The following is a 20,369-nucleotide window of genomic DNA, read 5'->3' on the forward strand; positions in this document are numbered from 1 at the left end:
GACGAAGAGACAAGTGGCAACCAAAAAATCAAATAACCCACCCCAATTTTAAAATATCCGATTCACTTTACAAACCCACCCATTAACTTGAACCATACCCGACCCATTCCCCTTAATTTGGTTTCTTCTTTGCAGGCATTTTCGAAAATCGTCACAGCCCCAAAACAGTTGAATCGAAGATGGTGAAAGGATGCCAAGGAGAACGGATCAGACTATACGTTAGGCGAACTTTTCTTGGATACAAAAGGTCGAAATCACACCAGTATCCAAACACTTCGTTGATTAAGATCTGAGAAGTGAACACTAAGAAAGAAGTAAAATGTCACCTCGAGAAGCGAATGGCAAACATTTACAGTGCATTTGGGGTAAAGTTTGTAGGCTTCATGGAAACAGTGGCGTCTTTAGAGCCAACTTCAAGTCCAATTTGTCTTTCATGTCCATGAGTGATTGGGAGCTCAAGTTAGGGGTTTTATGTATGCAAGCAACATAAATGTGGCGCATAGAGAAATTTTAATTGCTTGATTATTGAACCCCTTGGGCTGTTGATTTGCATCCAAAATTTGAAGACGTGATTGGCAATATGGAAATTACACTTGAACTTGAAAAATCATTTGGGTTTGAAAATGGAATTGTCTGCTTGAGCTACAATTTGGTTACTGTACTGATAAATTTGAAAGCAGCTAGATTTGATAATTGAGAAAAGAAATTTTGGGTCTTAAAATTTCGAGTTCTATCACGATAGCTCCTGAGATTTGAACCGGTGGAAGGAACTAGTTTGGGAGATTAATTAATTTGTGACTGAAAGTAGTTGGGTTTTAACATTGATTTGGAGTGTAGAAGAGAGAGAAGGATGTAAAGAAAAAAAGGAAAGAAAATGAAAAGAAAAATAAAGAGAATTTAGAGGGGAATGGGTCGGGCATGGTTCAAGTTAAGGGGTGGGTTTGTAAAGTGAATCGGATATTTTAAAATTGGGGGGTGGGTTATTTGATTTTTAGGTTGTCACGTGTCTCTCCGTCAAAATTAGGGGCAAATTAGTGCAAAAGTATAACGGTAGGGATATAGCAGACCAGATACTCAAACGGAGGATATATTTAAACTATTTCGAATAGTACAGGGATATATTTGACCATATTTCGATAAATATATATGGTCCGGAGGTTATTTTTAAATACATTTTAAAATGAAAATACTATTTTAAGAGCAGCCACTTAAAGGGCCATTGCTACCAATCACCCCAGAATTTTTCTTAAGGAGTATCACATATTTTTGATAAGTAAAGAAAAAAAGTGAACAAGTAATTAAAAATGACATCATATTTAAAAAGCACACAATTCAAATAAATACTAAAACTCTAATTTCTATTTTATGTATTTTCTGTACTATAAATGTCTTTTCTGGATGTCCTCTATTATATATTGTCAGTTTTAACTAGTTAGATTATGTGGTCTTATAGCTCTTCAATTTTGTTAGAGGTCAGTGGATCAAGCCTCAGCCCTCACTAACACACATTTTATTTTGATAGTCAAAATGATAAAAACGTAAATCTACCGCCAACAGTAATTAACTCTCGCTCTTAATAGGAGCTTAGAAGCACTTAACCACTGGATCACTAGGCCTTTTTGCTTAAGTGGTGTCATTTACTTCTTTTTATACAAATAAGTTAAATTTAATATCGGTACAGAGCTTCAACATCTTTCTTAGCCTGCATTTCTTCCATTTTAGCGACATGCTGATAGTTTGAAGCATAGAACTGTACGAGGTCCACTTTTCACATTCTCTTCACAGAAGTAACGGAAACCAAATCATTTGCACTTTTTCCTGTCCCAGAAAGCAATTTATTTATTAAAAAAAAAATATGCCGTCCTGCTTTATTCTGAAAATGCGGAAAAAATGTTTTGTATAAATAATCTGTAAGAATTTAGCTAATTAATCTATGCAATACCAACATAAACCGGACATTCTACATAACTATATCAGCTTTCTTCTCTTTTGGAAAATTAGTTCTATAACTAATTTCAGACATTGAAGCCTTCAGCTCGTAGGCATTTACGATGAGCCTCAATCCATTTCTCACAAGCGGATTCACCATGTTCCACAATGCATTCATCCCTCAGTTTCTTCGTCTCTGGGCAAGCACAGCAAATCTTCTTCTTTGGCTTTGAATCTGCAGGGACTGTAGAGGGAGCTGCCTTTTCATCTTTTGGAAGTTGCGACAAAGATATGGCCATTGAAGTGCTCTCTATTGGTAGTCCGCCCATTCTTCCAAAAACAAAACTGCAAGAGTTAGGAAACAAAAGATTGATGATGGCTATCCGATTAGCATTCTAATATAGAGTCATAAATCAACCAAGAACAAAATATATACAAAAATCAAAGGATATTAATAGAACAAGCCTTCCAAAAGACAAAAGCCCCATCAAAGGTAACTATCTTTTCTTTTATAAGTAAAGAGAAATTTTAAAGATGGTAAACTCCCACCGAGCCAATGCTACAAAAAGAAATTACAAATTGTGCAACTCCCGTATCGTGTATAACATTGAATGTACATTGTTTATAAGGGACAAGATGCACCAAGAAGCTAGTAAAGCAATACATGTGTTTAAGGCCAAGTATATTTGTCCTTTTGCCAACAAAATTTCTACTGTTTCTTTCAAGTCAAAGAGTCCACCATATGACTTGTGGTATGGTGTTACAAGTCTTCAGGGACTTCTTGTTTAGTCCCTTTCTTTTCCGGCAATGCAGTTACAAAGGTAACTGTCTAAAGTACTGATAACCTTTAATATTATAACTTTGTCAATCAAAGAAGCTGCACAGACCAAAATGTTACCCTACCAATTATCATTTCAAATTGAATTTTCCACTATCACACTTTAAACTGATCAAACTTCTAGCGACTCGTGATCAATTGAGAATAAAAAGTGCTGATGACCGATTTCAAATATCTAACCACCATGGCACCACCCATAAGAAGACATGTACGAGAGGAGAATACAAAGCCGTTACAAGAATTTTACCATCTTCTGAAAATTTTCTTCTCTTTTTAATTACCACAAAGGGAGAGCTTTAGAGTCTAGAATACCTCTGCAATATCTTACTGCATTTCGCTCATCCTTTACTAATAAAAAGGAAAAGGAAAAACACATAGTACTATTTTTTTATTAGATCAAGAGGAAAATTACATACAATGTTATCTCCACATAATACACCCAGCCCTAGTTATGATTTTACTCTTTTGCATTCCAGCAATCATAACTAGAGAAAATTTCTTAGTATCAACACGCGCTCTAGTAGTTTCAAGCAATTTCAATATAAAAGGCTCTCATATGACAGAATTTCTTATTTATACCCCCACCTTATTTGACACCCTTCCCCAGCTAATATCTTTAGAACGAAAGACAAAGACACTTATCTATGTCTGTAAGTATCTTTTAATCCTTTTACACGTGAAGTGTGCCAAAGATTATTATCATAGAAGTAGCTCCCCTCCCCATAGCCAAAAGAACTTAATTCTGATAAGACCAAGATTTTTGGCAAATAAACAAGTATATCAACTTACGTTTGAGGGTGCGGGGTAACAAGGGATAGCCTTGTGTTTAGCACCCTCTAGATCGGACCATGAGGTCGGGGTTCAAGACACTAAGGGATCAAAGTCGTTAAAGCTGCTGCTGGGTTCCCAAGTAGGGTGCAGTTTGGGGGTGGGAGTTATCATATCAAATAACTAATAAATAACACACAAAAAACACTAGGTGATTTTTTCACATTCGTCTAAGCCTTGGGAGACAGAGTAATCCGATACCTATGCTGGTGGGTGGTGGCAGGTTGGCAGGTAACTGGTGAAATGGTCAAGGTGGCATAAGCTGGCCTAAATACCACAATCATTCTTTTGAAAAAAGGGAACACAAGCTAAATTATTCTATGTAAGATATGAAAAACTAGCTACGAATGCAATGCAAATTCCACATGTGTCACTTCTCTAGTCAATTAAGTAATTATCATTAACCGAAGCAAACAGGTAAAAAGCCCATAAGTGCATGCATGACAAATTATTAAAATAAACAAAGCTGTTTTAATACGAAACAAGCACCTTTAATTGCAGAAAATGATCTGAATTCATAAATTCTGAAAACTTCAATTGTCACAAAGTACCTCAGATCAGAATTCAGAACATAAGAAACAAAAAAGAACCAATAAGAAAATATTTTACGATTGGAATTTTATAAGTCGTGAAGCTCAAATAAACATCTAAATTTAAGTTCTTTCATCTCAGCAGAGTTGGGTAAAATACACAAAACCCTAATATCAAAATCGGCGAGGGTTTACACGTGTGACCTACTAAAATTTCATTTTTTTTTTTTTTTAAAAAAAAACAACATGGAATAGAAGAATAATTACAAAATTTAATCGCCAAAATATAGCAAAAATTTCAGATTTCAAAGTACATACCTATGACTCCTTTGTTCTCGTCAGCAAGACAGGGTTTTTGGGAGGTTTATGTGGACAAATTCCTGGTTACGTTTTACAACAGTAGCTGCTTTTATTCACCTCGACTTTCTATGAAATGTCAAAGCAGCCCCTAAAGGTTCAAAATAGACGATTTGCCCCCTACTTCACACTTTTTATTTATTGATTTTTTATTTTATTTTGTTTTGGTTTTTTGGTGTCGTGAACAAGGGTGTTCATGGTTCGGTTTAGATCGGTTTTTCCCTAAAAAGAAACCAAACCAAGTAAGTCGGTTCTTCAAATATTAGAACCAAACAAATTAAGTCGGTTTTTTATCGATTCGGTTTTTATCGATTTTTGTCGATTTTTCGGTTATTTACCGGGTTTTTTCTTAATTATGAGACATACACTACCAAACATATATTCTGGCGAGTACATTTTCAACGTAACACTATCAAACCAATTATTTTTTGAGAAATCTATCATTTACCAAGATATATTGATGATAATTAAATCAAATAGTGATGAATTATTTAATTACCAATCATACTAGAATATAAAAATAAAGAATTAGATTATTATAATAGTAACGAACTAGACTAAAAATATAAATGACTAATATGTACCATAAAATTTTAGAAACTTTATATAAAAATATACATATATATTGGTGTAATAATAAATTTAAATAGCTACTTCTATAGTCGGTTTGGTTCGGATTTTTTCGGTTATTTTTTGATTAAAATCAAAACCAAACCAAATTTGATCGGTTTTTAAAATTCAAAATCAAACCCAAACCAAACCTAAAAAGTATCGATTTTTTTGGTCGGTTTGGTTCGATTTTCGGTTTGGATCAATTTTTTAGGTTTTTATGAACACCCATATTTGTGTAATTAATTAGATGGATTACGTAAAATGTAACTTTTTGGAAATCAACGAAGAATTCGAGTTACCACTGATCATAATAGGTAGACATGTTTTTTGGTTTAACTTTAAGTGTTGCAGTAATTTATTCTCTTAAACAATGAAGACTATTTATAAACAAAATAAAGAGGAATTTGGGATATTAAAATAGTGATAGGATAAAAGCTTGAGCAAAAGGAAAATGTTTTAGGATATTTGTAATCATTTTTAAGATTTTGTGAATATTGTGGTGTTAAAAAGAACTTTTCTTTAATAGTAATGACGAAGTACTTTTTCAACAAAAAAAAAAAAAAAAAATATATATATATATATATATATATATATATATATATATATATATATATATTTAACTTTTGTTTTCCAAAAACTTCTTGAGACAAATTAAGCAAACACGTTTGAAGTTAGGATTCTTTATTCAAAATCGTATAATGTAAGATGCCTTGTTTAATTTTTAGGGTCTTAAAACATATGTTTTCTTTTTAAATTCAGATATAATATGAACAGAAACTCAACATTTGAACTTGCCCATGGATCATGCTCTTTCGCAGAAAATATGGGAGAGAATTCAAAGCTCTAATCACAAGTTTAAACTTAATTAAGATCACAACAGGACATTATTTCTTCTTTTTTTCAGCATAATATAATAACATAACATTATGCCCGAAAAATAAAGATAGTGTCAACTCAACATGCCAATATCTTACAGATATCTGTCAAACATATTTTACCTTTAGCGACATATACATCTATAAGTTGAAAAATCGCATTGCTACCCGGGATGGAGGTAGAAATCTAAATATGGGTTCGGCCGAACTCAATAACTTTTGATTAAATAATATATTTGTATTAACTATTAAAAAAATTATTAAATATGTACAAATATTAAATTTAGAACATAACTCTTAGTATTTAAAATTGTCATTCTAAAATTCAAAACCCATAAAAATTGAAATCGTGGTTCCGCCTCTATTGCAAAAAAAAAAAATTAGATTAAGTTTTCAAAATCCAATTTTCCTTTGAATGATTCTGCCGACAATGAATATTCATGAGACAAAAATAAAGACATGTCTTTGCATGCGTCAACATCAAACATATTGGATATTTGCAAAGTTATTTGTCCCTCCTACCTTTCTTCATCTATTGAATTGAATTTTGCATATAGAAACCACATCAGATTTCAGTCTACTTCTTTCCTTTTCTTGGACAACTATTTCAATGTATTATGGATAGAACATAAAAATCAACCAATGCTTTATAACATTGAAAATGTAACTGTGAAATAGATTTACCTTCTACTAACTGACAGCTAAAAGAACACTTACATAATCAAATCATCTAAAAAAATAAATACAATTAATTGTTCATACCAAGTGGGATTAAAAACTAGAAAATATAACAAATTACTGCTATAAAAAAGTTCAAAAAACACTAAAAAATCGTTAAATTTTTGTGTATACATGGGGTTAAATCCAAGACTAATCGTACTTTTCTTTCCAGGAGTAGACAAGAAAGAAAACCCAAGAAATTCCCAAAGCAATGTCCCCAATAACAAGCCTCACCCAATCAACACCAAGATCCTCAACCTTTCTCTCAAAGTAAATTCTCCAAAAAGCCATAGCTACGTGAAGAAAAACACAACCCTTAGCAAAAAAACTATGGAATTCTGTGTCTTTTACAAATGCGACCATCAACAAAAGAAACCCAACTGCAAACAAAAGTAGACCCGAAAATGAATCTGATGTTCGAATTATCAACTGATCATGAGTTGTTGATCCTAGCAATTTACTGGCCCTTTCACTCCCATGACTAAATACATATACTTCATTGCCACAAAACATCATCAAAATTCCACAAGTTAAGGCCACCAAAGAATGAAGCATACACAATAGGAAAAAACCAGATGACCCCATTGAGAAAAAACTACTTCTTGACCAACTCTATAAAGCTTCAATCTTTAAGAATGTAACAAAAGATCATTACTCAATCCATTTGACAGAGTACAAAATAATTCACAAAAATCAAATCTTTGGATCCAATACCCAAATGCTCAACGGGTAAAAGGGGGTGAAGAAAGGAATATGGTTAAGGTTTTAGTAGTATATAGAGAGAGCGTTTCAGAATTCAAGAGAACAACTAATGTGGCTACTTTAGTACAGCTAATTTGACACTTAAAATAACAAAAAAGAAGAACGTTTCAGTCACTAACTTCTCTTATTCACCTTTCTCTTTTTGTTTTCAGATTTCATTTGTTTCCTTTTTGTAATAAATGATTAGTATTCGTACTGACATGGACACTGGTGTGTCCAATACGAAACGGATGCAAAACACGTACGTATTATTTTTCTAAATTAAGACATAATTTTAAGGAAATAATCCCCAAGGGGTTAATTTCCATTATGATTTTACCTTACATAGGCCTTTCTCAGACCCAAAAATGTATAGATGATTGGAAAAGAGAGAAATAATGATAAGAAAAAACGACTCAGATAAAACAAAATACCAATATTATGTGACATAAAAGACTACTTTCAACATACGTTTCACCCGCTACTTTCAATATTATGCGTTCTGATCCTTGTATTGCATTTGCGTATACAAAGTTATTAAATAGGGAAATAATTTCTATACATCCCCTGTCCATTTTGGAGCCCAATTAAAGGATGTCCAATCTGGACATGATTTCAACACCATCAATTTGGATATGATTGTCATTAGACCATACGCTTATGCATCCAATGCCCAAGCATACATATCATGTTCGTGCTAACAAGAAATCCAGCACGAAAAGTTGGTCTTCACTCTGCCGTGTTACTAGCAGAAAATATGTTTAGATATAAAACAAGAATCAGCCAACCTATTATTTCAATTAGTGATATCTACAATGTAAATTGAATTGATATTCACAACTTTCAAAAAAAGCAAAACCAATTTCTTTCTTCGCGCATTTGACAAGTACCTATCAAAATTGTCCTAATCTTGCTGAACAATAAGCAACAAATAGGTTGAAAAAAGAGAGCATATTCTTTTTCCTTTTGCAGCAAAAGAGGAGCAGCCGCAAGGGGGGCAAGAAAATCAAAAACTACTGCCTCCCCTACTCCCAGAACCAACTTTGCGATGTCGTCTTGAATTAGACTTCCTTTCACCTCTTCCACGCTTTGGATTTCTTCTCACTGGAAATTTAATAGAAAAATGATCACGAACCAACGCGGGTGGAGGATGAACTCTCACAACTGTCATGTGAGCCCTTTGCTCCAGTAAATCTCTATGGTATGCCTGCAAAGATTTGGTATAAACACTCTTATACTATGAGAAAGTAGAGGATGTAATACGCAGCAAAAATTAAGGCAAATAACTAGATAACCATAAAAAGTGGAAAGGTAATATCCAACTTTCCCCAGCTTTAGAATAAAATACTGTTCATCTTCTCCGACCAAAGAAATATTCCCATACCTTTAATATTGAGTCCATGTATATCTTCATCTATGACTCATTTTCTGCATCTATGAGTCCAAAATTCACGATTTTTTTTTTCTTTTCCTTTTTCCTAATGGGTAAGGTCCACCACAAACCTGATACCAGCTAACGAAATTAAAGGAAATCTAAGTATCCTAAAGAGCAAGTGAAGAGAATTGCTCTTGAACAGATGACTTAGGAAGAGAAATGATTCCGAGAATTTAGAGAGAAAAGGAGAGATATTCCATTGAGAATCTAATACAATTGAATGAGCATTACAATAGCTGTGATTTCAGCTTATATGAGAGGAATTCAGCTGTAGCTACTGGTAACTAACTCGTAACTAACTTGTAACAAACTATAACTAACTTCCAGAAAACTAACTGTCTAACTAACTTCTGCACACGTGCATCTCACGTGACTGCTTATCAGCTCCCATTTTATTCTAATCGTAACAAAACCCCCTTGCCCATGAGTCAATACTAGTACTTCTTTGCTTTGTGTAGGAGTCAACATTCCTCATCACATTATGATCCACATTCTAGGTATTTGGAAGTCAACTGACCACCTAACAATTGCCAAGAATTCTTGGCATGTGTAAACAATTTGAGTTACAGACGCCCTCAAGATTTATGTAGGCAAAATTACCTACTTCCCTCAATATAAAACAAAAGTTCATCATCTCCCACCTCTTTTCCATTAGGACATGTAGTTATAACAAAAAATGTGTAGAGATGTGTACAGATGAGAAGGGCAGCCAAAAATCAAAAGAAACGCACACAAAAGTAATTTGGAACAGTTCTCACAGAAAAGTCCTACATACTAACCAAGGAAATATTTTGGGCCAGTAGAAACTATAAATGAATCATATGATACTTAAAACAACATATGCATATGGTTATCCACCTTTGCTGAAGAAAAGGAAAGGCAAATAAAAAGCAAAAGAAAAGGGAGGAGGGAAGAAATAATTTTTAGATTTTGTATGGAATAAGGAAGATGTTCTGCTGTGGATACCTGTATCACAAAATTTCGCCTCTCACAATCCAAAAACATGTTGATGTTCCAGCTAACCTTTGCCATCAATTTGTCCCTAACGGTGGAAAAGCTCAACTGGTCCCTTGAGGTAAAACGATCAACCTCATTGAACCACAGACAGGTGAAAAGATTTGTGATGGGAATATGTTCCTTTATGATAACACATCCTTCAGGAACATCTGAAAAAAGTTTGCTAAGTTAATTACATTTTGAGAGCGAGTGGGCAAATGAACATAAGGTGTACAGGGACCCACCACTAGTAATAGGAAGCTTAGCCTCCGAATATGCAGTTAAACCTTCTTTCCTGTAGAAGCCAATTTGGTGGTCAATGGATACATTATCATACTTCCCAGCAGCTTTATTAGCTTCAGCTTCTTCAAAGACGTCAAACCGTCTATAATGTCTTGAAATTGCAAAAGTAGCATTCTGGCGCCACAAGAATCTGAGGTAAGGAATAGAAAAGAAGAAACTCATGAAACTGAGTAAGTAGAGATGAGATACTGAAACTAGAAGGTATAAACCAACAAAAAGAATGAATGACTTGTTCTGCAGGCAGAAGAATGCAAGAGGGAGCAAACCAAATGTACCTCTCAAGAATCTGGTAAGGATCCACAACGAGCTGAAGCTTTCCATCTATCCAAATTGAATAGCGGACATTAGGAAAGAGCCTATGTAGTAGGAGCTTAGGTACCTGCCAGAGATACATCTCTTTCAAGCAAATTCATAAATCACATGTTCTTTAAAATCCAAACTTAACAGTTGAAAGAGTTTCCGAAAATATAATCCATGAAAGAAAGATACAATGGTGTCAAATCACATTGATATCTAATTCACGTGTTCTTTAAAATCCAAACTTTGTTGATGAAAGATTTCTGAAAATATAATGGAAAAATGACACTGTATAGGCGCTGTAAAAATAATAGCCGAAAAAATGTATAAAATTTGTATATTTTTTGTATATATATACATTATGTATGGTATATACAAAAATTATACAAATTTTATACTTTTTCGGCTATCATATGTAAATAGCTTCTGACGCGGGCTAAAAGTGATAATACCCCAATTATAATCCATGAAAGAAAAAAAATACAACGATGTCAAATCACATTGATATCAGATGAATGATAACGGTTACAGCGTATATTCTATTACATCTCGGAATGTTGGTTTTTCTCATCATTTTGTGGAAGAAAGATTAAACTATTACAGCAACAGGGAATCGATCAAAAGAGCGAATCCCTCAATCTGCTAACATTCATTTCAAGTTAGAAACTTCAGTAGGTGACAAATAGAAGGATGTGCACTGAGAGGTGTAAAAAATTAGCTCAACCGTTAATATGGTGATAACAACAAAATCCACAATAGATACTTTATTTTACTAAAAGGTAAAAGCAGTACATGACTACCCAAGTTCATTGCTTTTTTGTGGGGTTTCTTACAAACAGCATGGTCAGAATATAGTGCTTTTCATAACTAGACGCAAGATCAAGCACTGTGTATCATGCAGGAGAAACTGGAACGAGATATCTCCCCATCATTCGTATCCTACTTTCTCATAATATGATATTTTTTTCCCCAACAGATGTAAACATATGGGTGTAGATGCAAAGCTGATGCCTATGGAAAATGGTTTTCTGTTAGCAGAAGAAACATCCTTATTTTTTTCCAATCCTGTTAAGAATATTGTAAATATACTGCAGTGACAATTAAGGAGATCCGTTATCAGTTAGGATCCATTACGATAATTCTTCTCTCATATTATGCGTTCATTATATTCCCTCCTATATTAGAACCCGTGAATATTGCTATTTAAACTCTAACAGCTTGAGGGAATAATCAAGCTGGTTAATCCCGAAATTCTCTTTCCTCTTCTTCTTTTTCTAAATGGTATCGGAGATAGTAGATCCATTCTCTCTGTTAACTGTTTTATATTTAAGTAAAGATTTCAGTAAAGTTCACCGAACCGCAAAAATCAAATATGGCCATCATTACCCCTATAGAAGAGCATTCTCTCACCTCACAGCCACCCTATTTCCAAAGTACATCATCAATGACAACGAGCAGTAAAGTACATGCTGAGTCTTCTCAAATTACTGCTGACAGACCGACTCTTTCAACCGCTCAGACATCCATCCCCTTCGCGCTTCGCCCGCCCTATCCATCCGCGCGCTGGCAGGTAGGGGCTTATCTATGTGATTCGCTACGCTTGCCTGCGCCTATCGGCTGATTCTATTGCCTGCCGGTTTGACATCATGCGGCTACACGTGGCACATCTCCAGCCAACATCTTCCATCCACGATCACTCCACAGGGTCGCCTGAGTCTCCAAACCCCTATAGTTCATCATCTCCTTCAGAATCTCCTCAGATCAAGTTCAAATTGCTCAAACAATGACCTGGGGGTCAACTACTCCAGGTTTTCCCCATTTCACTCGCTTAGGCAAAAATTTCAGTAGAATTTCTATATCACCTTTGGAGTTCCTAGGAGCCTGTTACATTGATTTGCGACACTTACTGTTTTTGCTTTGCCCTTTCCCTCTCTGTTCATAACTGTATTATTCGTGGTTCTTTTTTGTATTTTGAAGATGCTTTCTTGCTTCATCACTTAGTAGTTTTTTTAAGGGTCCGAAAAAGAGAATATGACACAAATCAAACTGAAAATCTCGTTCATTCAATGGAATGACATGAAGAGATATGTTAATATCAAAGCTCACAACTTTTACCTGCACATGTGCAAAGCTACAGAGACAAACAGGAGAAGAGTATGTTCTGCTTAGTGATGTGAAAAAGTGTAACGACAAAGAGACTTCTCAATGCAGACTACAATGGGTTCAACCAAACCCCTTGTATCCAAAAAATTTTTAAAAATACTTCCACTTTTAAGACAAATGATATTATCTTCCAGTATCTTGGTTTTCCATGTTTTCTACAAGGAGTGAACAGAAGGATTTAGAGGAAAACTAGGAGAGCAAACCTTTCCATTGCGTCTAGCATCAGAATAAGGCACATTGCGAACCAGAATAATCCTCCATAAACCAACCCTATTCCTGCTGTCCAAGAGACTAGAATTCTTCAAGTATGCCTCTGTTTCTTCATCAACAAACATATAAAAGGGAACATTTTCTCGTGCTATTTCACCAGCGTTCTTTGGCTGTTGAATCACATCATAATTTCCTGTAAGAGCGTTTATGCAGATACTAGTAAGGCATAAAAAATCACAGTGCTGCCTGATGCAAACACCACAATATTTACACATTTTCATGCTTCTTGAGCAGCCACAACACAAAGGATACCTAAGCAGACTAGAGAGAATAAGGAATCCTCAGTAATTCTGTAGGAGATGCATCATATGCTAATATGTTGCATCGTCTAAAACTCCAACACAATGTCAAACTGATTAAAGATTAAAAAGTCCAACTCATGAATCATGTGTACAAAATTTTAAATCGCACATTCCTACTGGACACGGTACTCTAAGATTAAGTATGTATGGGTGAAATTGGAAAAGGCCTATACGCGCCGTGTTACAAATGCCCCTATGCTGTGAGTTGGGGGGAAACAATATGAAGTTATACTTACAATGGCTACTGCATACTCCATCGCTGTGGTTTTACAGGGTCATATTTACCTCCTTGTGATAAGGATATAGGCTACTTACCCCCTCGTGCTCTCTAAAATATTGTGAATTATTCTCACCAGTAAGGGATGCTTAATATCGTTAAGAGATATTTCTTTTTTTATTCAACCACCTAAAATTGGTAAATTGTCTGAAAAGTGTCTTAACAGCATTAATGTTTCACCGAACCATTTAAAATCAACCTCTCATGCATTTAAATTTTTGTTTCTGATGTTCTAAAGTTCCCCTGAAAATAATTAATACAATATGTTTCAGAATTTATAGTAATATTGTGTAGATTTTGATATTTTGTTAGTTCTTTTCTGAAAAAAGATATAACTGGGTTTAGCTTTATGGAGAGCACTAGAGCTCTTAGAAACCTACATAAATAATACTGATATTTTGGAGATATGAGTTTTACCATTTGTACTTTTAGGAACTTGAAGTTGAAGATCAACATAAACCAAATGAAAGAGTATGTGAGCTTGAATATGGAGTAAAAAAAAATCGACATAATAATGCCTGTAAGAGACTTAGAGATTGTTTGGATTCGGGATAAGGATGTTTATCCTGGTATAAGATTAAGTATTAGTTATACAACGTCTGGATTTCGATATAAACTCTGCATTTCTAATATAATCTCCGTGTAGCTAATACAACATTTGACTTCCGACCGTCATATTATAAGTACCGCTTAATGTAAGCAATTCCTACATAACAACCTCTACTTTATTCACCGTATATCAAATCATGCATAATTATTCATCAGGTAACAACCCCTACATTATTATTCAGTGCATAAGGAATCCTTGTATATGCATAAATAAATCATAAGCCAAATGAACCTTACTAGTAACAGTTTAATCTTTTAACAAAATAGAAAGAATAATGGTATTAGTCATGATTTAACTGAGAGGAGATCATTTGCATAATGTTTCATACAAGAACTAGGTAATTAGTTATCTCCTCATAAAGCGGAGGGGTTATACACAAGTTGCTAAAAACAGGTAATAGCAATGGCTGTCTGAAGCTGCTATTTCTTGACTTATATTATATGTTTTGAGTCTACAACAGGGGGTCACTCTGAAGGAGGTCTAGTCCACTCAGGGGTGGAACCCAACTTTAAGAAGATTATTACATGGACTGGGAGGTGTCGAGGATAAAGAGTCTTTTAATACATTGGAGTAAAGCAAGGGGCTACAAGAGGGTTTTTTTTTTTTTTTAATAACCGCGGTGTCCGGGCCAGCTTGCGCGCACCTCGACTAATTCCATGGGATACCTGCCACCTCCCACCAGCAACAGGTACCAGATAACTCTATCCACCAAGGTTTGGATAGATGGGGCTGCAAGAGGGTATAGATACACTGAGATGGCAAAATCATTCGAGTGGAGTTTATACAGTTAGTTCAGCTTATAAAAATTTGAACCAGGTAGGATCTTAGCTAACACTTTGGCCATGGAAACACATTTGGAAAGTAAAGGTGCCATATCAAGTGGCATGCTTTACTTGGTTGGTAGTTAGAGAAGCTGTTCTGACTCAGGACAATCTCAGAAAAAGAGGAATACAACTTTGTTCCAGATGTTACTTGTGTGGGCAGGATGCAGAGACAATCAGTTATCTGTTTTTACATTGCACAACTACTAGACAGCTATGAGATTTGTTCATTAATCTCAGACGTATAAAATGGGTAAAGCCTGGTAGTACTTCTAAAGTTTTGACATGCTGGACTATAGGGGGAAATTGTGACAGGAACGACAGATGGAAAATTATCCCGGCAAACATTTGGTAGACAATATGGAAGGAAAGGAATTCAAGGTCTTTTGAAGATACAAGCAGTACTCTACAGAAGATTAATATGAATTGTGTTTTTCTCCTTTGTTTTTGGTGTAAATCTGAATACACAGATGATCCTGAGGATATTTTGGATGTATTAGGTTCCTCGTAAGAAGAACAAGGTTTTAGTTTCGTACTATTTTGGTGCTCTGCTGTAACAACCTATTTTGGTTTCCAGGACAATCTTTGTGCTGATGTCTTTATATATACATTAACATGTTACCACTCTCAAAAAAAGTAATATGTAATAAATCCTTTTTATAATTAATAAAACTTGGTTAATAAAAACAAGAAGGAAGAATCTAAGGACGAGTTCATAATATTCTCTGTTATTTCAAAGGCTTGGGTTTCCGACAAATGGAGTTCAAGGAGATGGGTTGGACATGATCTCTAATTCAGAGGAGAGGATAGGGATTCTAGTAAAGAACATATGGACATTGATAGATTCTGTTAATACCTATTGAAAACAAAAGTTAGAAGTAATAGTAAAATTTACTATTACTTCTAACTTTTGTTTCCAATAGATATTAATACTTCTCTGTTTTCTCAGAATGTTTTTCTTCTTTTCTTTTCCCTTTTTTTTTTTTTTTTGAGAATGGTAACGAGTTTTATTACCTTAGCTTGGCTACATTCTCTGACCCTTTATTACCTTATAGATGTACTAACATAACCTTAAAAAAATAGTGAGTGAAAAAGATGAAATTTCTGGAGCATAGCTTATAGAGTACCAAATATGGCTGATGCAACAATGACTTCATGGAATTGCTCCATCTCCTTTAGATCAGCTGCATCGATGTCAAATCCCGTCCGATCACCAGGTCTACAACCTTTGACAAATCTGACCCAAATATATCAGCGATGGGAAGACTTTGGAAAGAGGACAAAGCACTAAAGCCAACAAAAATACAAGTCACTGTGTCAAGATGATAAGTGCAACTTACCCGCAGTGCACAGTCATTGACTCTTTTATGTCAAAAGAAGCATTCCTCTCCTCCAAAGAAGGGTACCCGCCAAATTCAGAACCCCCGTGAGGTTCAGTCTTCATGGGAATTTGCTCGTGGAAATAAGTTAAATGCTGAAGCCCAGGTGACGCTGATGGGACTCTAGGCATACGAGCTATCGCTTGCTCCACAGGAATGTAGCATACAGGACATGCTGAATCAAAACGAAGGAGAGTATAACCAAGAGTACGACATTACGTAAAGGGTTGATTAAAGCAAAAGATAGAATACAAATGCATGAGACCAAATAACAAATAAGATCCAAGTTTGAAACAGATGAGTTTTATACTTACGGCGAGGCCCAATTCGCCTCCTATCACCAGGTGGAGGAGGGGGAAATGCAAAGTTTCGACAAGGATCAGGAAAAGCAATGGAATCTTTAGCCAATATCATAGCTGAAGCATTGGGAGGAGGCAGCTGGGCAGTATTCTCACCGCATACCATAACCTTCCTGGGCAATAATGCAGATAGATGATATGTGTTGTTTTCAAACCACTCCTTGAAGTCTAATTCAGAACTCCTTGATGCGTCATCTAATAATAGCAAAAATCTTGTATGAAAATCAGGAAATCCATCGCATAACAAACTACATTAGTGACTTCAGAACTAAGTAAAATGCATTATATAACTGGTGGTGGTTTTGCCGCTTTTCACAAAAGAAATGAGGAGGCAAGCACCAGTGAACCACACCTACCATAACATTCCTTTTTCTCTTTTCTGGATCTGGACATGAAATAGATCGATACTCCAAAAACGCTCAAAGAATAAAGACAAAGTAAGAGTAAACTAACAACTTCGGTGCAAATCTATGACTGCAATAATAAAACAAATAACTATGACTCTATTTAGTGCGGTTCAACAGGGGATAGATAACTACCCATTCCGGCACCCCATCCCAAGGAAAATAAAATTATAAAAGCTTTAATTTTATTATCAAATCATTATTCCCATTAACAAGTGAAGAGATGTTAACTTATGACTTCTTCCAAACAGGGCCTCTTACAGAGCAGGCACTCGAATTTAACTATATATTTAGCAAGCACTGGATTTATCCATGTCTCGCCTTATTTGTTTTATTTATTCACTAAATTTCAAATTGATTTTAGGTTACACTGATAGAGCCGATGGTAAAGAACAAGGCGTCGTGCTTTTCTTCAATAAATTAGAAGTTACAACATCAGAAGCCAACATACAGTAAAAATCCAATGCTCTCAGAATCAAGTCCAATTGAAAATGAAGACTTAATTCTATTCATTGCAATTACTCAACCTTGTCTCTCTAATTCCTTTCTCAGCAGGCTGCATCTTATGTATCTTGTGCAGGTGTATTAATACCAACATTTTCATTTTAAATGTTGTTTCCTTCACCTATCCAAAATCAACAATTTGTTCCTACTAAGAAAGATACTAGAGCCAACAATGCATGCCACCCTTTCAGAACAATTAAAGTTACTAAAGTTTACATATAAATAGATCCCTATCCAAATGATAGATCCCTATCCCGATCAAGGGCGGAGCCACAATGCTGATTGAGGGTTCGGCCGAACCCAGTAGTTTTTGTTCAAACCTTGTATTTGCAATAAGAAATCCAATGAAAAAGTACAAATTATTAATTAAGAACCCAGTAACTTAAAAGAATTATAATCCCGAAACCCATAAGGTTAAAATACTAGCTCCGCCTCTGATCCAGATGATATTCCACAACAAAGAAACCAAAAGGACTTCAGGAAACTGACCTTTATTAACCATCGAAAATCCTGCAACAAAAGCCAAGAGCGCAAATGCAACCAAAATCAGCATTCCAACCTGCCTTCGCACCAAAAACCTGCAAATAGAGGGAAGACATCTTTCCTTCTCTCTGGAACCGGAAAGTGATGTCTTTGGAGTTTTACGCAAGACGAACGAACTCGGAGAGTGCAAAACTCCATTTTGTGCCAGTTGCTGCAACGACCCATCGCTTCCTGTCCGAAGACCCAATGACCACCCAGTCATTGTTCCTCCGACCACACAATAACAACTACTTTCATCTCTTTCTTCCTTCTCCAAAAAACCCTTTCATTAACTATACACCACAACTCTTCACAACGTAAAACTTCTCAAAGTAACACTCACACTTACTGTTTCATCTCTGCATCTTTCTGAGATCGTCAATGTTGTACCGAGGGCTTCTTTAACCAAATCAGTACAAATATAAGTCTTTCCGCCTTTTGCAGCACCAAATCAATCAGAAAGCGAATTCACTACCTATACTATAATAACCAAATAACACTTAACTAAGTCTAACTCCAATTAAATAAGGCTTCTAAAGAGTAACAAATTCTCAATGTCATGATCTCAAAAGCAGAACCGAATAACTAAAACCAATAACAAACTAATTCAGTGAGAAGAGAAATCGCCTGATTTACTAATGAATTAAAATTAAAAAGATACTCCAACAAATATACTACTGATACGTCATGAATAATGCAGTAGAAAACTTTGTAAAAGAATTCGAATCTGGACCGGAACAGATCAATTTCGACTATAAAACGATTAGCCCAAAGAGGAGGTTTAACGATTATATTACCTGAATCAGAAGTCCAATTTCAAAATTTTCTGACTTGTTGTAGAATCCAATAGGGCTTGAAAAGGAAAAAAGGGAGAGCATAAAAAGTTTCCTATTTGGGGCTGCTTGATCTTCTCTCTCTACGCCTCTTCCTCCTCGGCCTGTTTCTATTTTATTCCCTTTTGGTCTTTTTTTTTTGCCAAATTTGATGCGAGTTCATACTTTTGTTCAAAATATCCCTTTTGTTTTGCACCCGAAAAAAAGAAAGAAAGAGAGATCACCATAAGCCTTACAGCCAGTTTCGCGAATCTGAAATAATTTTATTTTGAGAAATATTTTTTCCAAAAAACATTTTAAGAAAATATTGTGTTTGGATAATCATTCTACACAGCATTTATGACTAATAATTTATGTTTTGCCAATCTTTTCAAAAAGTATTTTTAAGTATCAAATTACGAATAAGAACATGAATAGATTTATTCAATAGTTAATATTATAAGTAAGTAAATAATCTTAAAAATTTGTTATTAAAGACAATAATTAAATTATTTTATTTTATTTAAGTAAAATATAAAAATAGAATTAAAAAGTACTTTAATTCTTTTAATATGATTTAAATATATTAAAAATTATTCAACAAATATAAAAATAATCACCTCTAAAGTTACTATATATATTAGAAAGTTATCCTAAAAATAAAAAGAAATACTTATACATTAATATCCTAAGTACTATGTTTAATAAGTAAGGTTATTTTGGCGTATATCATATTTTGTTAAGGGTATTTGTGGTAAGAAGAAAAGTCAAAACTGATTTTGCTTCTTCCCAAAAGCACCCCCAAATAGTTTGGCGAAACACCTTAAACTAAGAAAAAAATTGGCCAACATGCTATTATAAATCAAAGTTGTAGAATGGGCTTGTAAAAACGTAACAACAACAACAACAACAACAACAATAACCCAGTATAATCCCACTAGTGATTCTAGGGAGGGTAGTGTGTACGCAGACCTTACCCCTACCTTGAGGTAGAGAGGTTGTTTCTGATAGACCACCGGCTCCCTCACTCCAAGAACTCCCCACCTTGCTCTTGGGGTGACTCGAACTCACAACCTCTTGTTTGGAAGTGGAGGGTCTAAAAACGTAAGTGCGACTTAAATGTAAACGCGACCATAAATCTCATTGCATAATTATCAATCCCAATAACCTAATGCAATTATGAAGATCTCTTTTCTTTCTTTCTTTCTTTTTTTTTTTTTTAAACAAAAGGGATATTTACATGATTTTATCAAACCACAATAACGTTATCAAAAATAAGCTCTCCCTTTTTACTTTTTTTATCGTATAGTTAATATGATTATAACCAGGTAAGTAGAGTAAGAAAAAAGTTACTCTTAAAACTATAATTCTACCATCAAAAAATATAAAGATGAATCGGATCACCCTTAATCATTGTTTAACCCAAAAACTACTTTTAGAATAAATAATTGAATTTGTATTTTAAGATCACAAGCAAACATATTA

The 20,369-nt window shown here is 34.7% G+C and overlaps 1 protein-coding gene and 1 long non-coding RNA gene across 3 annotated transcripts; both read right to left on the reverse strand.

Annotated features, from left to right (window-relative positions):
• Positions 1–1,821: 1,821 nt before the first annotated feature.
• Positions 1,822–4,554, reverse strand: LOC107771958 (uncharacterized). Its single transcript, XR_001644949.2, has 2 exons — positions 4,444–4,554; positions 1,822–2,274 (listed from the first exon to the last, which is right to left on the reverse strand). It is a non-coding gene; the product is annotated as an uncharacterized LOC107771958 (long non-coding RNA).
• A 3,644-nt stretch (positions 4,555–8,198) lies between these two features.
• Positions 8,199–19,132, reverse strand: LOC107771955 (putative hexosyltransferase MUCI70). 2 transcript variants are annotated; one of them, XM_016591428.2, is made up of 10 exons: positions 18,870–19,132; positions 18,040–18,547; positions 16,598–16,837; positions 16,245–16,458; positions 16,032–16,141; positions 12,828–13,027; positions 10,440–10,543; positions 10,107–10,294; positions 9,832–10,031; positions 8,199–8,637 (listed from the first exon to the last, which is right to left on the reverse strand). In XM_016591428.2, the coding sequence occupies exons 2-10, from the start codon at positions 18,293–18,295 to the stop codon at positions 8,437–8,439; spliced, it is 1,713 nt and encodes a 570-aa protein (XP_016446914.1). In that variant the 5' UTR covers positions 18,296–18,547; positions 18,870–19,132; the 3' UTR covers positions 8,199–8,436. The 2 variants fall into 2 exon arrangements, with proteins under 2 accessions (XP_016446914.1, XP_016446913.1); XM_016591427.2 differs by having other exon boundaries at positions 18,040–18,552; positions 18,870–19,104.
• Positions 19,133–20,369: the final 1,237 nt, after the last annotated feature.

The sequence above is a fragment of the Nicotiana tabacum genome, chromosome 2 (genome assembly GCF_000715075.1).
Source record: "Nicotiana tabacum cultivar K326 chromosome 2, ASM71507v2, whole genome shotgun sequence".
NCBI classification, from domain to species: domain Eukaryota; kingdom Viridiplantae; phylum Streptophyta; class Magnoliopsida; order Solanales; family Solanaceae; genus Nicotiana; species Nicotiana tabacum.

What these genes read in the sequence shown, in the direction of transcription:
- LOC107771955 (XM_016591428.2), bottom strand. Translation starts at nt 18,295, where the DNA reads ATGACTGGGTGGTCATTGGGTCTTCGGACAGGAAGCGATGGGTCGTTG. An exon ending in ATTTTCGATGGTTAATAAAG is followed by an intron (nt 16,838 to 18,039) that starts GTCAGTTTCCTG and finishes TGCTATTATTAG; the next exon opens with ATGACGCATCAAGGAGTTCT. An exon ending in ATGCTAGACGCAATGGAAAG is followed by an intron (nt 10,544 to 12,827) that starts GTTTGCTCTCCT and finishes TATCTCTGGCAG; the next exon opens with GTACCTAAGCTCCTACTACA.